This window comes from Centroberyx affinis, unplaced genomic scaffold, assembly GCF_046629955.1.
Source record: "Centroberyx affinis isolate AG114_WGS23_722 - 3 ecotype Tasmania unplaced genomic scaffold, CSIRO-AGI_Caff_v1 ptg004188l_1, whole genome shotgun sequence".
NCBI classification, from domain to species: Eukaryota; Metazoa; Chordata; class Actinopteri; order Beryciformes; family Berycidae; genus Centroberyx; species Centroberyx affinis.
The window spans coordinates 146,943-167,500 of record NW_027281940.1 but is presented as its reverse complement, the minus strand read 5'-3'; the positions used below and the strand labels follow the sequence as shown (position 1 = coordinate 167,500).

Here is a 20,558-nt window from a genome sequence, read left to right as displayed (position 1 = left end):
TGTAGAGTATTGCAATGTATCGCAATATGTATCGTATTGCAACGTATCGTGATACGTATCGTATTGTGAGGTCCTTGCCAATACCCAACCTTAATGTTTACAGTCTGGAAGCCATGTTAAAATGGAATTTCAGCTTGCAGAACATATTTACCGAAAGTCTCGTTTATAAGTTTATAAAATATAATATTGAATTCAATCTTTTGCAACGGTATCAAAGTAGTATCGAAATGTTGCATACTATGACAACACTACTACAAAAACCCCGGGGGCATCCTGGTGGATCAGTGGTCTAAGGTGTGTACCATGTAAACCTGACGTCCTGGGTTTGAGTCCAGCACAAGACCTTTGTTGCATGTCATCCCTCTCTCTACTTGGAACTGTCTAATTTAGTTAAAGAATAATATCAACACACACACAGAGAGAGAGAGAGGGAGAGAGAGGGAGAGAGAGAGAGAGAGAAATCAAAGTTGTCTCTCCTTGGTTAACCTTTTTCACCTCAGTTTGAATGTTGATTTTACTCTTTAACTAAGTCCCAAAAGTTACTCAGTGTATTGATCCTCAGACAGTCTGTTAAATCTCTTCACTGTCAAACACCCTGAGCTCTAGACAGTAATCAAAGTATCAAATAAACAAGTAGACATAAGTCTGGGAGTTTTCAGGCCTTTAAGCCGTTGCAGCTGATTTCAGCGATAATCATTTTCACTTTTTTTTGAGAAAAGACAGCAGCAGCGATCAAATATCTGCAATTACTGACATTTGAGAGGCATGAGACTACGGCTGCAGTTGAATGATGGAAAAATAATACAAATCACAGCAAAATTATTCCAATTAGATAATGACAAGGCATCAGAAGTCCGGGTAGCATTAAACCATGACCATAAGAATCTAAATCACAGCAAACAGTTTGAGCTCTGGTGATTCCCAGCACTGCCGTTGGCTTATTAAACGGAACAACACATGTGCACCAACATACTGAGTCAATATGCACATGTCTCTAAACAACAGAGACTTGAGGATTGCCAGGATCAGATAAGACAGCAGAGTAATAAAATGCAGACGATGCTAATCTTTGAAGAGACTCTCTCCTTCAAAACACAAACCTCTCAGCTCGAAAATTAATCCCCAACCTCCACATCTCAATGTTTCTGCCTCTATCCTGAAACCACCCTGAAGTTTGCTCAGGGAGCGTGATGGATGATGGGAAACTGACACACACACACACACACACACACACACACACACACACACACACACACACACATACTGAGCGCACCTTTAAATCACGGTGTCTAGGTTCTGTGTCCGGGCCTGATGGGATGCGTCACCTCCTGACAGTTTCCCCTTAGGGAACAGCAAACGCACGGCCATGGTCACCCCCCCCCCCCCCCCCCCCCCTCCGAACCCTAAAACATTGTGACTGTTCCCGACACGCCAGCCATTCATCACCTCTATTTATTTAGGCACCGCAACTCTTAAATAGGACATTAAAAAAGAGGGAATTAATTTTAAGCGTGAAGGAACCCAATTAATTCTCACTGAGAGGGAGCTAATCAGTTTGTCATTCTCCGGCCGTGCATGTGTGTGTGTGTGTGTGTGTGTGCGTATGCATGTACAGTATGTGTGTGTGTTTTTGTGTGTGTTTGTGTGTGTGTGTGTGTGTGTGTGTGCGCTAATTTCACCCAGCGAAGGGGGGTCTATTTTAAGCAGTAGCTGTGTGGCTACGTGCTAGCGTTCCCAATTTGTTTAAACAGGCGAGTTCAGCCCCTCTGCTGTGATTACTGACTCGGTGACATTAAGTTGGCGGCCTGAGAAGGTTTCAGCGGTCGTTCAATTGTCCTGCGCCCGCCTCATACACCACTCCTTAACCTTTCTCTAGTCAAGGCAGGGTTCCTACACATTTTCAATTAAAAAATTCCATACTTTTTCCAGACCTTTGAAGATTTTGTCTGGTGTTCAATATGATTTACGCAGACAGACATCTTGCCCCTGCTAACTAGGTCATATCACTGTATAGATGAAGATTGTTCTTTACAGCGACAAATATCAGAATATGTGAGATGATTGGCAGGGTTCCTACACGGTTTCCATTTTAAAATTCCATATTTTTCCCAGACCCTATGTTCTCGACTGGATTTGATTTTGGTCGGTATTTGATATAATGCATGCTGACAGCGGCTGGGTAATAAGAGCGTCCCTCTATCTGAACATTATTCTTCACATCAACAAAAACTGTGGACTCAAAGTGGGTCTACAACAACATAAAAGCTAGAATTATGTGTGTATCGGACCTGAACCGCAACATTTTCCATACTTTTCCATACATTTTTTTCAAATTCCCAAACTATTCAAGACCTGGAAATGATCAAATTCACTTTTAATACTTTTCCAGACTTTCCAGACCTGCGTAGGAACCCTGTCAAGGCCACCTGAAGGCTCACTGCAGGCTCGCATCCACTGTTAAACATCTGCCGGACAAAATGACAAAATGAATAACAACAACAAAATAACAAAATGAAAAAACAGAAACAGTAGCCAGGATGCCGCAGAGCAGCGGGAACAGCACAAAGGGGTTTTGGAGACTTGGTCAGCAGCTAAAGGGCTGCGTCAAAACCATTTAGCTTTAGCTTTAGTTTAATTGCACAAATGATGAAAAATACTGGAAAAAGAACAAAGAAAAGAAATACAAAAAATAAAGATGGCAAACAATGACACAAGTGACATCTAAATTGAAAAAGGAGGATAGTGGCACACAAATATAAAAATGCAGAAATAATATAAAGTAAAGTAGCCCTGATGCAGATAATGATAATAATCACATATATGCTGCCCGTCAATAGTTTGAGGACTCCTTGCCTTTTCTAAATTTTCAAAGTACTATTTGATTTTCTGTTACTTTTCAATGAAGAAGTAAGAAAAAAAAAATGCTTTTGTTAACATAAAATATCTATTTCCTAATACTTTAGATACTATATTTAGTCAACACTCAGCTTCATGTTCATAAAAGTCTCTTTGGTGTGAAGAGAAGGTCTTTAATGGCAGAGCGTCTCTGACTGCTGGCATGAAGAATGTTGATGAACGTATAGTTTAATTGTTTTAGTGTTATCATCACAAATATTTGCATGTATGTGTTTTTCTGAAACTAAACCTAGTTAGCCAAAGGAGAGCAAAAGTGAAGCTAGAAATCTGGGTGTAGTCATAGACGGCGATCTAAATTTTAAGAGCCATATCAATCAACTCACAAGATCAGCCTTCTACCATCTAAAAAACATTTCAAAACTGAGGGGCTTTCTATCAAAATCAGACTCTGAGAAATTAATTCATGCATTTATAACACGTAGACTAGACTACTGTAATGGTCTTTTCACCAGCCTCCCAAAATCAGCTGTGCGGCGACTACAGTTAATTCAAAATGCAGCTGAACGCGTTCTCACCGGAACTAAAAAGTCTGAACACATTACACCGGTTCTTAGATCCCTGCATTGGCTCCCTGTCAAAACTAGAATCGATTTTAAAATTCTACTACTTGTTTACAAAGCTCTAAATGGCCTTGCACCTCAGTATATAATAGACATGCTAATTAGATACAAACCAGCAAGAACTCTCAGGTCCACAGGCAGCGGTCTTTTAACCGTCCCTCGCACTAACTCCAAAGCAGGGGATGCTGCCTTTTGTATTTATGCCCCAAGTAGATGGAACGCCCTGCCTGAGGACCTGAGAGAGGCCCCCACACTGAACACCTTTAAAACCAGGTTAAAAACCTTACTTTTCACAACAGTCTATGACTAAGTTCTTAATGTGTATGTGTGTGTGTGTGTGTGTGTGTGTGTGTGTGTGTGTGTGTGTGTGTGTTTTGTATATTTTGACATTGGCATATTTTGCACTAACACTTGTTGATGCATACTGCATATACATACTGTATTGTCTTTTTATGTAAAGCACATTGTGTTGCCCTGTGTATGAAATGTGCTGTATAAATAAATTTGACTTGACTTGACTTGACTAGCCTTCAGTCGGGTTAAGTTATTGCAAACCGACAAAGAAAACATGCTGATTTATTAAACATTTTCAAAAGCTAGGAGTCCCCAAACTTTTGACAGGCAGTGTATTTATGAAAATGAGAGCATGGTAGTACAGTACATGGTGGTGTGTGTGTGTGTGTGTGTGTGTGTGTGTGTATGTATATTTTCACTGTTTCCTCCTGACACTCACAGCCTCAACAGGAGCTTGTTAGCCCAGGAGATGAAAGACTGGCCTACAGTTTCCTTCAAGCCATAAGTTTCAAGTAGAAAGGCTTTCAACGCAGAACCGTAACAACATCACAATAAACCTGACAGCTCGACAAGCTGGACAGGCTTTGGTAGTCTGGTTTAGCCTACAGCATATCTGGGACCTGGAAGCCACGGCTCTGTAGCTCAAACCTCCCAAGGCCATCCCACCATGAAGATAAGGACCCAAAGTGACCAAAACACTGCTGCAGTGTCCTGCCTGAGGAGCTTTATGACAGTAACAGGAACTGTAAGTAAGAAAAGTAATTCTTGTGCTCTTGCAGGTAGTAACTGACAGTGTTGAGGTAACGCGTAACTCTGAATATTACTTTTTTGTGGTAATGAGTAACTTAAGGTGTTCGTTTTTCAATTTATGTGATCAGTTGTTAGTTACTTTCTCAAACTTGCATTTCGTTACTTTTATTTTCCTTTCAAATTGTTACATTGTTACATTTTTAGTCAGCGCAACAATAACTTCAAACTTCAAAATTTGGAAATATTTGCATGACCTTGAACTGATCAAAGAAAAAGGTAAGAACATTATAGTTAACTGTAAGCTGTGCAGCGGGAACTGAAAGCACTTATCAATGTGTTGTGAGTGCTATCTGCTGTTTATTTTGACACCAGACAGGATCAATTCAAATCAAAGGTCTCTGTGATCTAACTAGTTCACTGTATATCAGTGGTTCCCAAATCAATGAAAGCTTCCTTGATGTTTCCTTTAGATCAACAGTAGATTGTGACTCAGCGATGATTTCTATTCAGTAAGAGTGATGACTCTGGGGAAGTGGGGTGGGGGGAGGGGGAACATTGTTTGTTCTCGTCATTTGTACTGTAAAGAAAACTAATAAACATTGTTTACAAAAAAGAGAGTGATGACATCACCAGAAGACAGATTTCAAAGGCATGTTTTTAAACTAATTTTATCCTAATAACTTACTTTTAATAAAGATTAACTTCCTAAAGTGACTGTGTACTGTTTACTAACAAAGTAACAAAGTAACTAATTAGTTTCAAAAGTAACTTTCCCCAGCATTGGTAACTAAGTAGCTAAATACTTAGAATTGACAGCTAAATTACTTAAAAACTCCTCTGGTATTACTCTACATTAAGTAGAGGTTAAGAAAATTGTCATTGTCATAGTTTAGGACGATAACAGCCCGAGTCAAACTGCATGACTCCTAGGACACATTTCCTCTGTTAGCCATCAAGTCAAGGAACATGCAGGCACTCAAGGTTTATATTACAAGGTTTATTATTATATTTTCTTACACACAGTAGTAATATACTGTATAGTGCCAGCCATTTTGAAAGGGTTTATAAGACCAACAAAATAAACTACGCTGCACTACTGTTTCTATATATAAGCTGTGGACAATATATAAAAAATTACCTGGAAGATACTTTTCCTCTAGGTATTTTTTCTTAAAAACTGGTTACTTCCTTTCTAATTCAAGTAAAACCAACATGTACCATGTATGTTTTGCAAAGGCACCAAGAAAGTGGTTCTAGGTTCTAAGTTCTTACCATATCCCTTATAATTGCTTATTTCCTTTCACACAACTTGTGTTTTGCAAAGGTACTGAGTAAAACTAAGTGAAATACTTGTTAAGAGAGCTGAAACCGGACTGTGAAAGGAAAGAAAACCTAATTCTATGGTCTGACCCAGTTCTTACCACATCCTTTCCCAATGTAACAATGACAAATGTGCCATATATATCGTGCAGTAAACATTACTGAGTAAGTTGGTTATTGCCTTTTCCATGTAATGAAGACAAATTAGTATCATTTATTTTACACAGTGGTACAGAGTAAAACAATTTACAGGGTAAGTAAATGGAACTTGGGCTGAAAAAGGAAGCAATGTTTACTAAAAGCAATGTTTTAAACTCCTTCCCTAAATGTGAAGGAGTTTAAAATTCCACGAGACACAAGAAAGGCTTTAACTGCCTGCTTTCAAAATGGTTATTCACATTTAAAATTATATATTGTATAATATCCTGTCTCCTCTTATTGTTGTTTTATTCCTTGCATTTTTATTCTTGTCTTTTAAAACCAATTTCTGCAAAGCACTTTGGTACAAACTTGTTTTCTAAAGCTTTATATAAATAAACTTGAACTATATCTTCACTACACTGAACACTGGCAAAGTCTAAGAAATGTAACGCTGGACTAAAAAAAAGTCAAGAGGCTTAAAGCTTGGTTAAGTTCCTTTCAATGGCTCACAGGTGTAATTGGCAATTACCAAGTAATCTGTTGTACATTTGCAGTGAATGTAAGCGGAGCAAGGTAAGGAGGTAATGACCTGATGTGACTGAAATTAGGCCTGGAGCGCTGAAGTGATGCAAATAGAGCGTTGTTTGCTAACAGACACTCGGACTGGCCTGGGGGTTCGGTGCGGTGATGCAACCACTGCGACCCGAGTGATGCTGACCGCTCGCTCTCTCCCACACACACACACACACACACACACTCTCTCTCTCTCTCTCTCTCTCCACCTTCACACAACACCTCATCCTCCTCCTCCTCCTCTGCTCTCTGCGCTCTCGTCTTTAAAGAATCTCTTTGTGCCTCTTCCTCTCCTCTCCCCCGGTCTTTCTCCCGGCTGCCGAGGGTATATGATCTGATCTGAGCTGAGCTGTGCCAAGCTGAGCTGGCCTGAATAAAAAGGCTAAGAAAGCCCTGGCTGAGCTGAAACCCAAAAAGAGACAGAGAGAGAGAGAGAGAGAGAGAGAGAGAGAGAGAGAGAGATAGAGAGAAATAGCAGCAGCAGCACAGCTGACCCGAGACCTAATAACCTTAATTAGACGGGACACCTACGATGAATGGGGTGAAGGGAAATGAGGACAGAGGGAGGGAGCGAATATGAATAAGCGTGAAAATGCGCGGACGGACAGAAGGTGGGGGGAGAGAACAGGAAAGTGAGAGAATGTGAGAGAGAGAGGGAGAGGTATAGACAGAGAGAGAGAGAGACAGGCAGACGGAGAGGAGAGTGCTGATGTCTGGGTGGAAACATACAGTGGAAACATTTACATGCGCCACAAATTCAGTCCTTAACCCGGTTACTCATGGAACAGAGTTCTGGGTCAAAGCATGTAAACATCATAACTCAGTTAGAATAACCAGGTGCACTTGTAGTCTAATTATGAGAAACCCAGTTAAGATGCTGGTTTGCTCTCATATTAAACTGTTTACTCGGGCATGGAAACACCTGACTCCTTTCACTTTTGGGTCTCACCATCTGCACAAACGCGTACGGTGTTACAGGTATATTTAGATCCCAACAAAAACCTTACTGGCAGGCTGTATTTACTGTTACTACTACTATTGACATCATCATTTCTTTCCCCCGTGTTGAAGAAATGTTCTGGAGTCAGAGGTTCGTCTTACTTGAACATATATATTTATAAAAGGAGTCTCATGAGAGGAAGAGATGCACACAGCAGGAGGCTACGTACAGTTCTTCGAAGAGAAAGAGATTGAACCAGTCCTTTATGTATCTTCCAAGGACGCACAGAATGTGCTGACATTAGAACAGGTCACCAAAGTAGAGTAGAAGCAACACATTGTTCTGTCTTAAGTTAGAGCTTCCATGGACATCTCAGAGACATCCAGGAGCCACTCTGACAACAAGACCTCTGGCATAGCAAGTTATGGCACAAGGGCTACAGTGAGGATTCATACATCATGAAACCTTACATTCCCTGAGGCCGACCCCAGTTCAGCTGTTAATACATAAGTTGAATTTTCTTCCACACCCTGTAATAGAAAGGATCTGCTATTGCTCAGCCGAAAAGGGACGCATACTTTCATACGTTTTTTTTTTGCTGGTGGACTGAACACAACCTTATAACACCGAAGTAATCGCAGTTGCAATCGTATCAAAAGTAGCTCTATTCTGACAGAATTGAATGTGATGCGATCACTGTGCATATTTGGCTTCTATTCTGAAATTAAGCTTTGCCTCTTCACTGCCACCAGAAGTCAGTAACAGTGCGCAGTAATGGAAAAAGTGAAATTAGTCCCCATTAAACTAAGATAATTAGCTGATAATTGTGTGATAAAATCATGTTAGGTGTTACACGTGCTGATCAACATGATTAGACATGATTAGCCTTTAGAACAAGGCAGCAGTTTGACTCTCAGCTGTAATGTATTTTGGAAAACAATGGAAGCTCATGACTTCTGCAAACGTACAGTAAAAGACAGTAGAATCTTCTGACTGTATACATGGGTGGGTTTAGACTTTTCATGGGCAATAATGGCAATAGGAAAAAAGTAATATTACACTGATGTTATCCTTTAACCCGAATAAGACCTTAACCAAAATATGGCCAATAACGAGGTTGCTCTGTGCATCTAAATGTAGCCGCTGTCTCCATCCGTCTCCCTGACTCACTCCAGCTTCTCCTGCCTCTCCTGAGCAGGAAGTGACATGGCGGAGAGACGGAGGAAGGAGGGAGAGAGAGAGGACCAATATAGACATCACAAGCTGTGCTGTCCACTCCGAACCCAAGGCGGAAAAAAGAGAGAGAGAGAGAGAGAGAGAGAGGGGAGATGAGAAGTGGGAGGGAAAGAGAGCGGCAGATGGACCACAGGAGAAAAGAGAGAAATGAGAGTTTATAGAAATGTCTAAATATGGCCCATGATGCAGACGGGGCTCATTGTCGCTGCCGTATCATGCGGCGAGCTCTATAAGAGCTTGGATCACACGTTTTTGGATGTTTCGGTTATGTCGTCTTATTACTTTGGATGTGAAATGACACAACGACGATGATGTTCAAGTACAGTCTGTCAGCTTTGATTTCAGGGTGTTTTCATCCAAACCGGATGAACATTTAAAGAACTAAAGCTCTTTTTTTAGTACATGTTCTCCCCGTCTCAGGGTGCCAAAACTATTGGGACAGATTAAGATTAGGCTTACATTCAAAAAGTAGTTATTTTCAGTTCAGTCAGAATTCTCCATGTACGATAACCTCTCTATATATCTTATATATCATACAACAATCACAAAGTATTCTACCACACCCTGGGGAGCTTCAGACACGTTTCATACCTGCATATCTTTAATATCTGTAAATATTTAACACCTAAACTTTTTCAAGTTAAAGGAGCTTTGGGGCATGGACTACATGACAATCAGCTGTTTAGTTATGGATTAAAAAAACAGAAACACTCGCAAAAAATGATGCTTCCATGACAATATCTGTATAAATTGACAGAGTAATAATATACGATACAAAACCGAGGATTGCGCTAAAGGCTCAGAGCGCGATACTGTCCGCATGTAGCTGCTGAAAAGACCTTGATCCACATTTGTTTTGCTGTCATCTAGTGGCTAACGTATCTCTATGAGGATTCAGCTGTGAGCTGCTGTGGCTCTGAGTTACTCTGAGGCAGGATGGATTACAAGGTTGGCGAAACGACTACAAGTAAACAAGTTAGTTATTTATCAAACCGGCTTTGAAACATGGATGCCTTCAGCAGTTGTTTCCCCATAGACCTCAATAGTAAAAGTAGTAAAGAGACGCTGTTACAGTCATCCATGCCTATCTTCAAGCTCCTGGCTCCATGATCATTTAATGCTGTTTTGATAACTGGTTGTTGGTCTTTAACAATTCATCCAAATAGGAATAGAAAATACCCTCAAATTGAAGTTGACATCATCATTGCATCCATCCAAAGAGTCAAAATATGAGAAAATGTGTTGCTGTTAAAATCTGGACATATGGATCCTTATAATCTGGACATATAGATTCTTTTTAGGTAAAAATAATTCAAATAAAAGTAACTTTAACAAGGCATAGAGAGGCTTCTATACCCGGAGCATGTGTGAACACTTCAAAGCAGAAAAACCAGCATGCATTAACAGTATTTTGGTGTTTCCAAGGGTCACATTCACTGGCATTACACAGCAAAGACAACATGGCATTTCGGTTCATATTCGGCTGGTTATTACTGCGTCTCCGCTCTGAACAGAGGAGATTCTGAGTCGGTGGCTTGTAATTGTTGTTCGTGTTCTTGATGTTGTTTATGGTTAATTAATGAGCGTGTGGATCAAAGGGAGAATCCGTGATCCCCCTGGACGCCTCGACCCATATCTCTCCTCCATCCTCCAACAGCAGCACACTCCCTCTGCTTAACAATACAGCAGATAGGAAAATACAGCACGGGAGGAAAAAACCCAGCTGTAACTGTAACTGCACCGTCACAACAAGGCTCCTACTGTAGTTAGGGTTTATTTGTTTACTGGGTTCGAGTCAGGCGTCTGCCGAACAATTTGGGTTAGGATGATCCAGCCTTTGAGCCACAGACAGGTTAGTCTAGAAACTAGCCATAGTCGAGCGGTACTGTATGATGTAATGAGGCCTAGTTTCAAAGTGCCGCTCTTCTGAATCTGAGAGCTGATCCAGTTACAGACCAGATGGCTTTCACTACTTCATCCATGCAGTCAAAACTGATTTGAGATCCAAGTTTGCCAAATTCTTAAATCAAACTATCTAAATTTGAAGGTGCATTAAGTGCAATTTTACTGTCCCATAACATAAACTGACTGTAATATATCTGCAGAGGTTTGATAGGGTTATTGATCAGTACCAGTGACTCAATGATTACTTCACCAGGCACTCAGATTTCTGCCTTTCAAAACTCATTTTCCGGCCTGTACTCATTTTGGAAAAGGAGACCCGTCCGTCGATGTTCGCAAACAGAGGTTAATAAAAGTCATAAATTATTTTATGTCAATTTAAGGCCTTAAAAAGTATTAAAAAGTCTTAAATACAGTAAATAGAGGTCTTCATTTTTTCATCATGTGAGGCAGGCTATTTTTTAAATTATGTTTCACTTTGATGCGAAGAGAAAATTAGATGGTGCTCCTGACAGATTCTTGACATTCAGTGATATTTAGTGGAGGCCGAGTTGGAAAGTAAGGGAAATGCCATGAATTTAGTTTCACCAAAAGATGTGAATGGGAGCGGTAGCTGTGTTGGTTTAATTCCCTCATTACTTGCACTTCCAGTTGGTCACACTGTCTTACCCACATGCATGTTAATACAGTATGCCATCACATCTGCTTTATTAAACACAGGTAGGCATCATGTCCCTACACATTCACTTTCCTGGCGTCCTTTTTCTTATACTGCCATTTTATAGATTCAATTTTTACTAGCTATGTTGAATCTGTTTTTGACAGCTTTTTGGTTTTATTTTATTTCGGTTGTTAGTCTTGAATCCAATTCCAGGCAGCATTAAAAAGGTCTTAAAAAGTCGTAATTTGGCTTTCTAAAAACAGAAAGAGATGAACGTCTCATTCATAAACGCCCCAAGTGGCCAAAAGGATTCTGGGTCAGTCACCAACACAACTGAGACAGTCTACTTCCTCATCTTCATCCTCATTTTCAGTCTTACTTCGTCCTTCACTCTTTCTTTTTATCTGCCTGTCTTTTGATCTTTCTATCAGTCTGTCTTCCAGTCTTTCTTTCTTTTCACCATTTTATTGTCTTTCCTCTCATTCCAGACAGGCACCATTATATCAGCATATAAGTGCCAAAGATACACACACACACACACACACACATACTATGCTGTGTGGTCATACTATGGCATCTGAAGCCAGCTAGGCCATGCTATCACATCCTTCGCTTCACAATCACTGAGAGCTGACAGCCATGAGATGCAGTGTGCAATGTGCAGACACACACACACACACACACACACACACACACACACACACACACTCCCACCCACATCGGTCGCCTTCAATCCCACTGAGATCTGACAGCCATGCAGATTCATGGTGTGCAAACCCACTCATCCAGATACCAATACACACATGTGGCAAAAGCACACACACACACACACACACACACACACACACACACACACACACACGTACACGTACACACCTCAGATCAGTTTCTCACTCTCACAGACGATAAGTGAAGGGGAGGAGGCAGTAAAGGGGGTGAAGGAGTGTGAAGAGAGAGGGAGAGACAGAGTGAGAAGAAGGTGAAGAGGAGATCCTGGAATCATCAAGTGGTAAAAACTCTCATTTACTCCCCAAGTCGTTTCTGTATATCAGCTCATGGTCTTAGTCAATTTTCACGGTTAAATAAAGGTTGAAAAATGAGGGAAACTAAAGGAAGTGATGGAGAGGAAGAAAACAGAGATGATAGTGGAGGAAAGAGAAGAAGAGGGAGGCCTCGAGGGAATGAGCAAAGGAAAAGCAGCAGGAAGCGATCCGCAGGTTTCACAAAGTCAAATGTAAGGCTTTTTAATTCTACCTGGAATTACATTTAAGGCCAATTTGAAAAAGTGAAAATAAGAAAAATAAAGAAACAAAGATTCCGATTTGCAAAGTTTCCGATCCAACATAGAATGTCAAATCTATAAACGGGCAGTAAAAGAAAATTGACAGCAAGAAATTAATTGTTAAGGAACATGATGTCTAATTTTGTTTATTAAAGCAGATATGACTCATAATGTACTACTAACCCTGTTCTGGATGAATCTAAGAGTGAACATGCAGCTCAAAGAAACCTGTCATTACCTGGTGAAAAAATATGGCATCCAATAGCTGGATTTAAGATATTTTAATGCTTTTTAAGGCTGTACATTTAGATCACTTATTTTCAGACTTTTCAGGAGCCATGGATGCCCTGGCAGGAGAAGAGAGCAGCGGGAAAAGAGGACAAGAGCGCCTTGAGATTTAGCTCAAATGTACAGAAAGTCAAAGTCAATAAAATACATTAGCATCATTAAATTAAGAGCGAATTAGGTCACGATTAGAGGCGTGTTTTCCAGGTTAATGAATGCAGGACCTTGTCCAATATTTATGTGTGTGTACCAGACCTGTATAAATCAAACTAGGCTTGATGTGACATTTCCAAACGATCAATATCTTGGTCAGTCAGATTTTTGTCTCACTTGCCGAAGCAAGAAAGCTGAACCAGAAAGGTTGACAGGCACTAATGTAATTATAGACTGTAGAATTTCTGAATCCTCACATCAGGAGCTACAGTGATGCTGCTGACCCTGAAAGAACACACACACACACACACACATTGTAAACAATAAAGAGAGGCTCACTCGCTCTCTTTTTCAGTATTTCTCTATCAATATCTCTCTCGCCACCTCATACAAATGTGACAACAATGTCCCATTGAATATTATGGCGCCTCCTATTGAACCAGCCTGTTGAAAAGACGGGTGGAGAGAGCGATAATGAGAACAAATCTCCTTCCTGCTGCACATCTTCTTGTTCCCTCTCCTCTGCGGTCGGGACACATGCTGATATCATTAGCCAACGAGCCGGCGCCAGCCTCTTTCCCCAGTTTACCATACTTCAGCGAGACAACTTGTTACATATCGGGGAGGACGGAAGCACCTGCATTCCCCCTGACAGCCCATTTAAACACGGCCATCAAGGCTGGCTTCGGCTGGGACTTGGAAAGAGGCGGCGGTGTGATTGTGTGCCGCGCCCGTCCTCCCGGCTCGCGCTGAAAGCCCGATGGAGACTGACAGCCAAGCAAATGAACAAATAAATAAGTAAACGCCATGAAAAATGCATCACACATACATGTGCATAAATAAATGAAACCATAGTTTTCCCAAACACAGGCGGAATTATTTCTTATTAAAGAAATATAAAACAGCCGATGAATAATTCAGATACACCCCACCACCCCCCACCCCTCGCCCCCTCTCCCCCCCTCCCCATCACCCACCTCCCCATTACAATAAACAGACACTGTATACACTTCTCTCTGCCGATGCCATCCTCTCACTGGGTTTCAGAGTGTCACATCATTGGTCCATCTAACAGGAAGCTGGACACAATTCCCATCAGCACTCACACAGTCGCTGTCGTCCAATCATTACAGATCATCCCTAAGCTATACAATCTATATTTTGGAGGAAAACCTGCCAAGGGAGCAGCTCTTGTCGCTTGGAACACAAATGTGAGTGTTTTGGATCAAATGCACCTGCAGAAAGTACGCTTCTCTGCTTTACAGTGACAGTAGCTTGGTGACAATTTCCCATTTTCCCTGCACAGCCTTGAAAAACAGCTCTGAACAGGCCAACGGGGATTTAACCTCCTCTTTGTTCATCTTTGCCCCTAAATATATCCATTCAGGTATATCTCAACTCAAACTTAAAGGTGCTACATGTAGCGCTTTAACATCACTACATCATTACCACGTTAATTTTGAGACATTAGTATAATTACCGTAAACAAATGAGACCATCGCTGAACAGCCTGTCAGCCTCTATCAGCCTCTACTCTGCATCCTCCATTGTTTCTCCACTTGGTGGATCTGGAGGGAAATCTGCTGGATCGCTTTATGGCACAAAACAGGAAGAGGTTCTGTTCTTCCAGAGCAAACGGAGCTAAAGCTGAAAGAGTTTCTGGCAGCAGATGGTGGAAGGAGGGAAAGGAAGATGGAGGAATCACTTCCATCCTCAAACCTCAACATCCTCTTTGAGAAAGTGAAGCAACAGGGTTTATGGGAAATGTGGTCTTAATTTAGAGAAACACGAGCCCTAACAAGAGAGATGAGATGATTGATTGATTGAATTTATTATGAGTAAAAAAAAAAAATCAAACATGTTAAAAGACTTAGCATGTTACATTGCCAGAGGAAGGCCCATGAAAGTGTTAAACAAAACACTTATTTCCACTGTGGCCCTCAGTGGAAGACAAATAACACATAGCAGACTAACTACACAGCACATTAAAAAACACACAATAAATTAAAGGAGATAAAGGAGGGATAAATAAATAAAGGAGAGATAAAGGCCATGAATCATCTCCACCACGGTCTCATTTGTTTACGGTAATTACACCAAGGAATCATGATTCATTTGACAAGGATATATCGAGGTTTAATAATGCTACACATGCCTATAAAATGTAATGTTTACATCCCTGTAATCACAGTGATTTGTTGCAACAGCTGGTAAAAAAATCAATATCTGGAAATTGTAAATGCGGCCCTTCCCTTTATGAGTCAGATAACTGTCCATATACAGTGACAGTAACAGTGATGTACGGAGCGACAGCGGGACAGCACTCACCTCTATGAGTTTGCGTTCATAGCTGGCGGCCAGCTCCTCGATGTCGCCCATGGACTTATTCTGAGGGGCGGGGGGCGGGTCTTCGCTCGGCCGCAGCATGGGCAGGGCTGGAGGAGAGAGAGAGAGAAAGAGAGAGAGGGAGAGAGAGAGAGAGAGGGAGTCAGCACAACGACTGGTGCACCAATGTTTTGACATGTCAAGAGCAGCAACTGCGACGAGAGAGACTCATTTCACACCCAATTATAAACAGTGGGCTTCTGCCAATTATGCACATTGTGTTGTCTTCTGTAGTGAGTTCTGGCACCTGCGGCTGTTTGATGCTGTTATTTAGCAGCAAGGGAACAATACGCAGGGAGCAGCAGATCTATATAATACACACATTATCAGCCAACGCTGAGACACCAGGCATGAGCCATGAGGCCCCATTTTCCTTAATTACTGTCTCACACACACACACAGACACACACAGACACACACAGACACACAAGATACACCAAAACACAAGCAGATATGAGTCACACACATGATAACATGCATGCAAGCACACACACACATATATAAGAACACAAATGCGCACAGTGTATGCATGCACACTTTACACACATTACAAAATGCTGGTGCAGGCACATAAGAAAGCACACACACACACAGACACACACACACACACACACACACACACAAAATACACCAAAAACACAGAAGCAGATATGAGTCACACACATGAAAACATGCATGCAAGCACACACACACACACACACACACCCACACACACACACACACATATATAAGAACACAAATGCACAAAGTGTATGCATGCACACTTTACACACATTACAAAATGCTGGTGCAGGCACATAAGCAAACACACACACACACACACAAACTAATATTTCCTTCGGAGAAAACTTCTCACTGTTTTGTCAAAGTGATAGACTCCCCTGCTCTCCCGCCGCCTGTTTTATTCTGACTGTCTGCTCAGACGGGGCTTATTGTTTCTCCGCGCTAGCTCGCTAACCGGCTAAACTCATCACGGCGGAGCCTAAAGCGCCGCTTCCCAGCCCATAAACATCAGCTAATCGGGTTCCCCCGGTGAGGAACGGCAGAACTTAGCGGAAGTCGAGGCTCTTGTATCTTTCACGGGGGGGGGGGGAGACGGATTGTTTTTTCACCTCGGGGAAAGCAAATTAACGCCGTTATTTCACCGCCACCACACACAGCTAACACCTAGACAAACACGCCGAGGCCGGGAGGAGAGGGAGAGAGGGAGAGAAGTATGAGCAGAGAGAGAGACAGAGAGAGAGAGAGAGAGAACAAACTACAGAGACAGAAATACAGCATGTCCAAAGGCAGCCCAGAGCTCAAATAAACCAGGGGCAGTGGCTGTTGGAGGAGGCTCTTTAGAAAATATGAGGTTAGACTGTGATTAGATCAGGACCGAACCCCCAGCGAGCGTCTGAATGTCTAGACAGGGTAAGGCAGGTATTGACGAGGCGGGCCGGCTCATTGTAGTTCCAAATAGACGGGACCGTAGGGAAAGCTGTTGAGAATCACAGGCAGGTACGGGCGCACTGATAAGAGCAACGACGGATAAGTTGGCCCAATGGACTGCACTTAAACACACACAAGTGGAGCCAAGGCTTGTACACACACACACACACACACACACACACACCTGCACCGTATCAGTCAATGAGACGATCAAGGAGTTTGTTTGTCTATCCATCACACACAGTATCTCAGACACCGCTGATCGGATTTTGATGAAACCTGGGTGAACGATGCATCTCACCGCCAAGTTGTGACGATTTAAAAATTCAACTGACTGGCCCAAAGGGGGCGCTACAGTTACACAGGGAACTGTATCGTATATGCAGGTTTCAGAAAGTCGGAAATAAAGAAAGATGCATGGCAACACCGGGCTATTTCAGATCAAACATAGCTAATCAAAGTTCTGAAACTATAAACGGGTGGTATAACAAAAAGAACAGGGAATTAGCAGTTAAGGGACATGAAGTTCAACTGTGTTTACAATGCAAAAAAAATAATTTTGCATATTGTATAACTAACCCTGCTCTGTATTCATCTAAGAGTGGACATGTAGCACAAAGAACTGTCATTGCATGGTGAAGACTTTTTAAGGACGTGCAGATACTCTGTTCCAGGTCAAAACAAGGTGAAATATTTGCTGCTGATTGGCCTAGAGTGGTACTTCATCATTTATAAGGGGGACGACATGTTTACTGTTGCTGTATTCTAATCTATAATCTAACCAGGGGAAGATTGACGCATGAGCTTTTGCAGCAATACCCCCTGCTTTTTTAAATTTCAAAACACACCTACATACAGAGAGACCTTTGGCATTGTAACATTAATTCACAAGCAATAGCAGCACAAGTAGAAGGAATATGTTGTTGCATTAAAAACTCACAAATCAGTGACAACACACAGGAGCAACAGGGAAAACGTGTGTTACACTGAAAGAACAAAAGATTAATTCTGGTATTGATAATGCTATATATCATAAAATGGGATGATAAAGGGGTTTTAAAGTGAGTTTTGGTTTGGAATGCATCACACACACACACACACAGTTACACCCATTCACACCTGGGAGCTGCCCAGTACAGCCAGTGTTGGGCCCTGGGCAGCTCCAGTAGAGCAGTTGGTGGGTTTAGTGCCTTGCTCAAGGGAAACTTGGCAGTAGCTGGAAGGCAGTGTTTCTCATTCACTTTCCCAATCAGTCAGGGGCTCAAATTGATGACCTGGGTGACAATCTGTCCGGGTTTACTATCCTTGTGAGACATTTGGACCCCACAAGAGAGTAAAAACATAGATCACACCCACAAACACACACACACACACACGCACGCACACACACACATCAAACCATAATGACTAAGTTCTTTAATGCTGCAACCTACAGTAGCTGGCACAGCAAGAAAGTCACACACACATACGCGCCCACGCACACGTATACACAGACGTACATACACACACACACACACACACACACACACACACCGGCTGATAGAAAAGCATTATCAGGGCTCCTGCAAAGGGCCCAGTGGCACAGCAATCCCCAGGCTTATCTTTGGCCCGCCAATAGCACTGTACTGTATACCTCAGTCAGCAGCCTAATAGCCTAGAAAGCTACTGTACACACACACACACACACACACACACACACACAGAGACCACATAGAGACAAACACACACACAGCATGAAAACATAAACATACAAATACTGAGAGATATACATGCACACAGAGAGAGAGAGAAGCATCCAAGCTGAGACACACATATTCACAAAAAGAGGCACAAAGATATAAAAATGGCAAACAAACACACACACATACAAACACACACACACACACACACACAAACACACACACACACACACACACACAGGATTGCTGACGGTTGCTCTTGCGGTACCAATTTGCCTCAGCTCAGAGTTTTTTTTTTCCCTTAACTTGGATTTCTGTTACCTGTCACATTGATAGGCTCTTAATAATGAAACATACACAGGCTGTATGGGTGAACGAGGAAGAGAGAGAGAGAGAGAGAGGGTTTAGAGAGAGAGAGAGAGAGAGGGGTGAGGGTGGGGGGGCACCCACAGATGTTTCAGAGTCTAGGAAATTGGGCAGACAGCTGGTCTGTAATAAAACTAACTGAGCAACACTCCCCAGCAGCTGCAAGCAGCCATGTCACTCTGTGTGTGTGTGTGTGTGTGTGTGTGTGTGTGTGTGTGTGTGTGTGTGTGTGTGTGTGAGTGAGGCATGTAGAAGCACTGCTGAAATGTTGAGCTTTGTACAAGTTATGTGTCGTCTGTATATGTGTGTGTTTGTGTGCGTGCGTGCGTGAGTGGTTGTGTGTGTGTGTGTGCGCGTGTGTACGTGCGTGTGTGTGCGTGTGTGTGTGTGCATGCGTGCGTGTGTGTGTGTGTTCTACTGTACTCTCCCATTCCCAGGCGTCTGCATCCCCAGAGTTTCCAATTGACTGGAGACTCTCTCCATCTCCCTGGACAGCTCTAATGATCACTGGGACTGTTTGTGTTGGTGTGTGTGTGTGTGTGTGTGTGTGTGTGTGTGTGTATCTGTGTGTGTGTGTGGTTGGTGTGTGTGCTTGTGTGTGTGTGGCCTAGCATTTCTGAAATTATTACCATTTTCCCTCATTCTGTGTGTGTATGCATGTGTTCCTGTGTGTGTATATATATATCTATATATCTATATGTGTGTGTGTATTTCAGTGTGTGGTATATACTGTACATATATACGGCATTATGTGTGTGTGTGAGATAACGAGGCAGTTTAGTGAGGAGGAGACGGACACACACAGGCCAGTGTCTACATCTCCTCAATGAGCAGAAACCCTCTGCATCCCAACTCTGCATGTAGCTGCTAAAATTCATGAAAATCTTGGCAACCTAACAGCGAACATCAAGCCAGCAGCCAGAAATCTGGGAGTTATTTTTGATTCTGGTCTGAAATTTGAGAAACAAGTCCGAAGTGTTGTTCAGTCTTGCCTCTATCAGTTAAGAAATATATATATATAGGATCCGGTCGTTTCTATCCTTTCCTGACATGGACTTCCACGCTCTAATTTCATCCCACATTGACTGTTGCAATTTCCTGTATTGTGGCTTTAATAGGAAAGCTCTCTCCCGCGCCCGCAACTAGTCAAAAATACAGCTGCTTTTGACTGGATCAAGTAGAAGAGAGAATATAACTCCCGTTTTAGCAATGTCCATAGGAAGGTATGTTCACCACGCACTAAAAAATAAACTGACTGACTTCTTAAAGTTCGCAATGTCATTTCACCGGCGAAACACATTGTTTTCTCTGCAAACTTTACTTGCTGATAGCCTGATAAAAATGAAAATAAAAAATAATGCTAAAACAAAAAGGAGTTGGTTTATTTTTTCCTGTGCCTATGGACATTGTTTACTCCTGCAGTCAGCAGCAAGAAACGCACAGCTGTGCACAGGACAAATACACAGTTTGGATCCCATTGTAGCACATTTACATTGGCTCCCTTATTGATTTGAGAATTGATTTCAAGATCTTATTGATTACTTTTAAAGCGGTGAATGGCTTGACCCCTACCTATATCATCAAACTTTTATTCCCATATGCACAAGAGCGCAGCCTTAGATCAGCTGACAAAGCTTTTTAACTGTCCCTATCAAGTCAATATGCGTCAAGCTCTCTCTGTACA

General features: G+C 42.0%; 1 protein-coding gene across 1 annotated transcript in view; it reads right to left on the bottom strand.

Moving 5' to 3' along the window:
- The window catches only part of snx29 (sorting nexin 29), a 91,818-nt gene that overhangs the window by 4,704 nt on the left and 66,556 nt on the right, over positions 1–20,558 (bottom strand). The window contains exon 15 of the mRNA XM_071542804.1: positions 15,342–15,448. Coding sequence (XP_071398905.1) covers positions 15,342–15,448 — 107 coding nt within the window. The remainder of the gene's footprint in view (positions 1–15,341; positions 15,449–20,558) is intronic.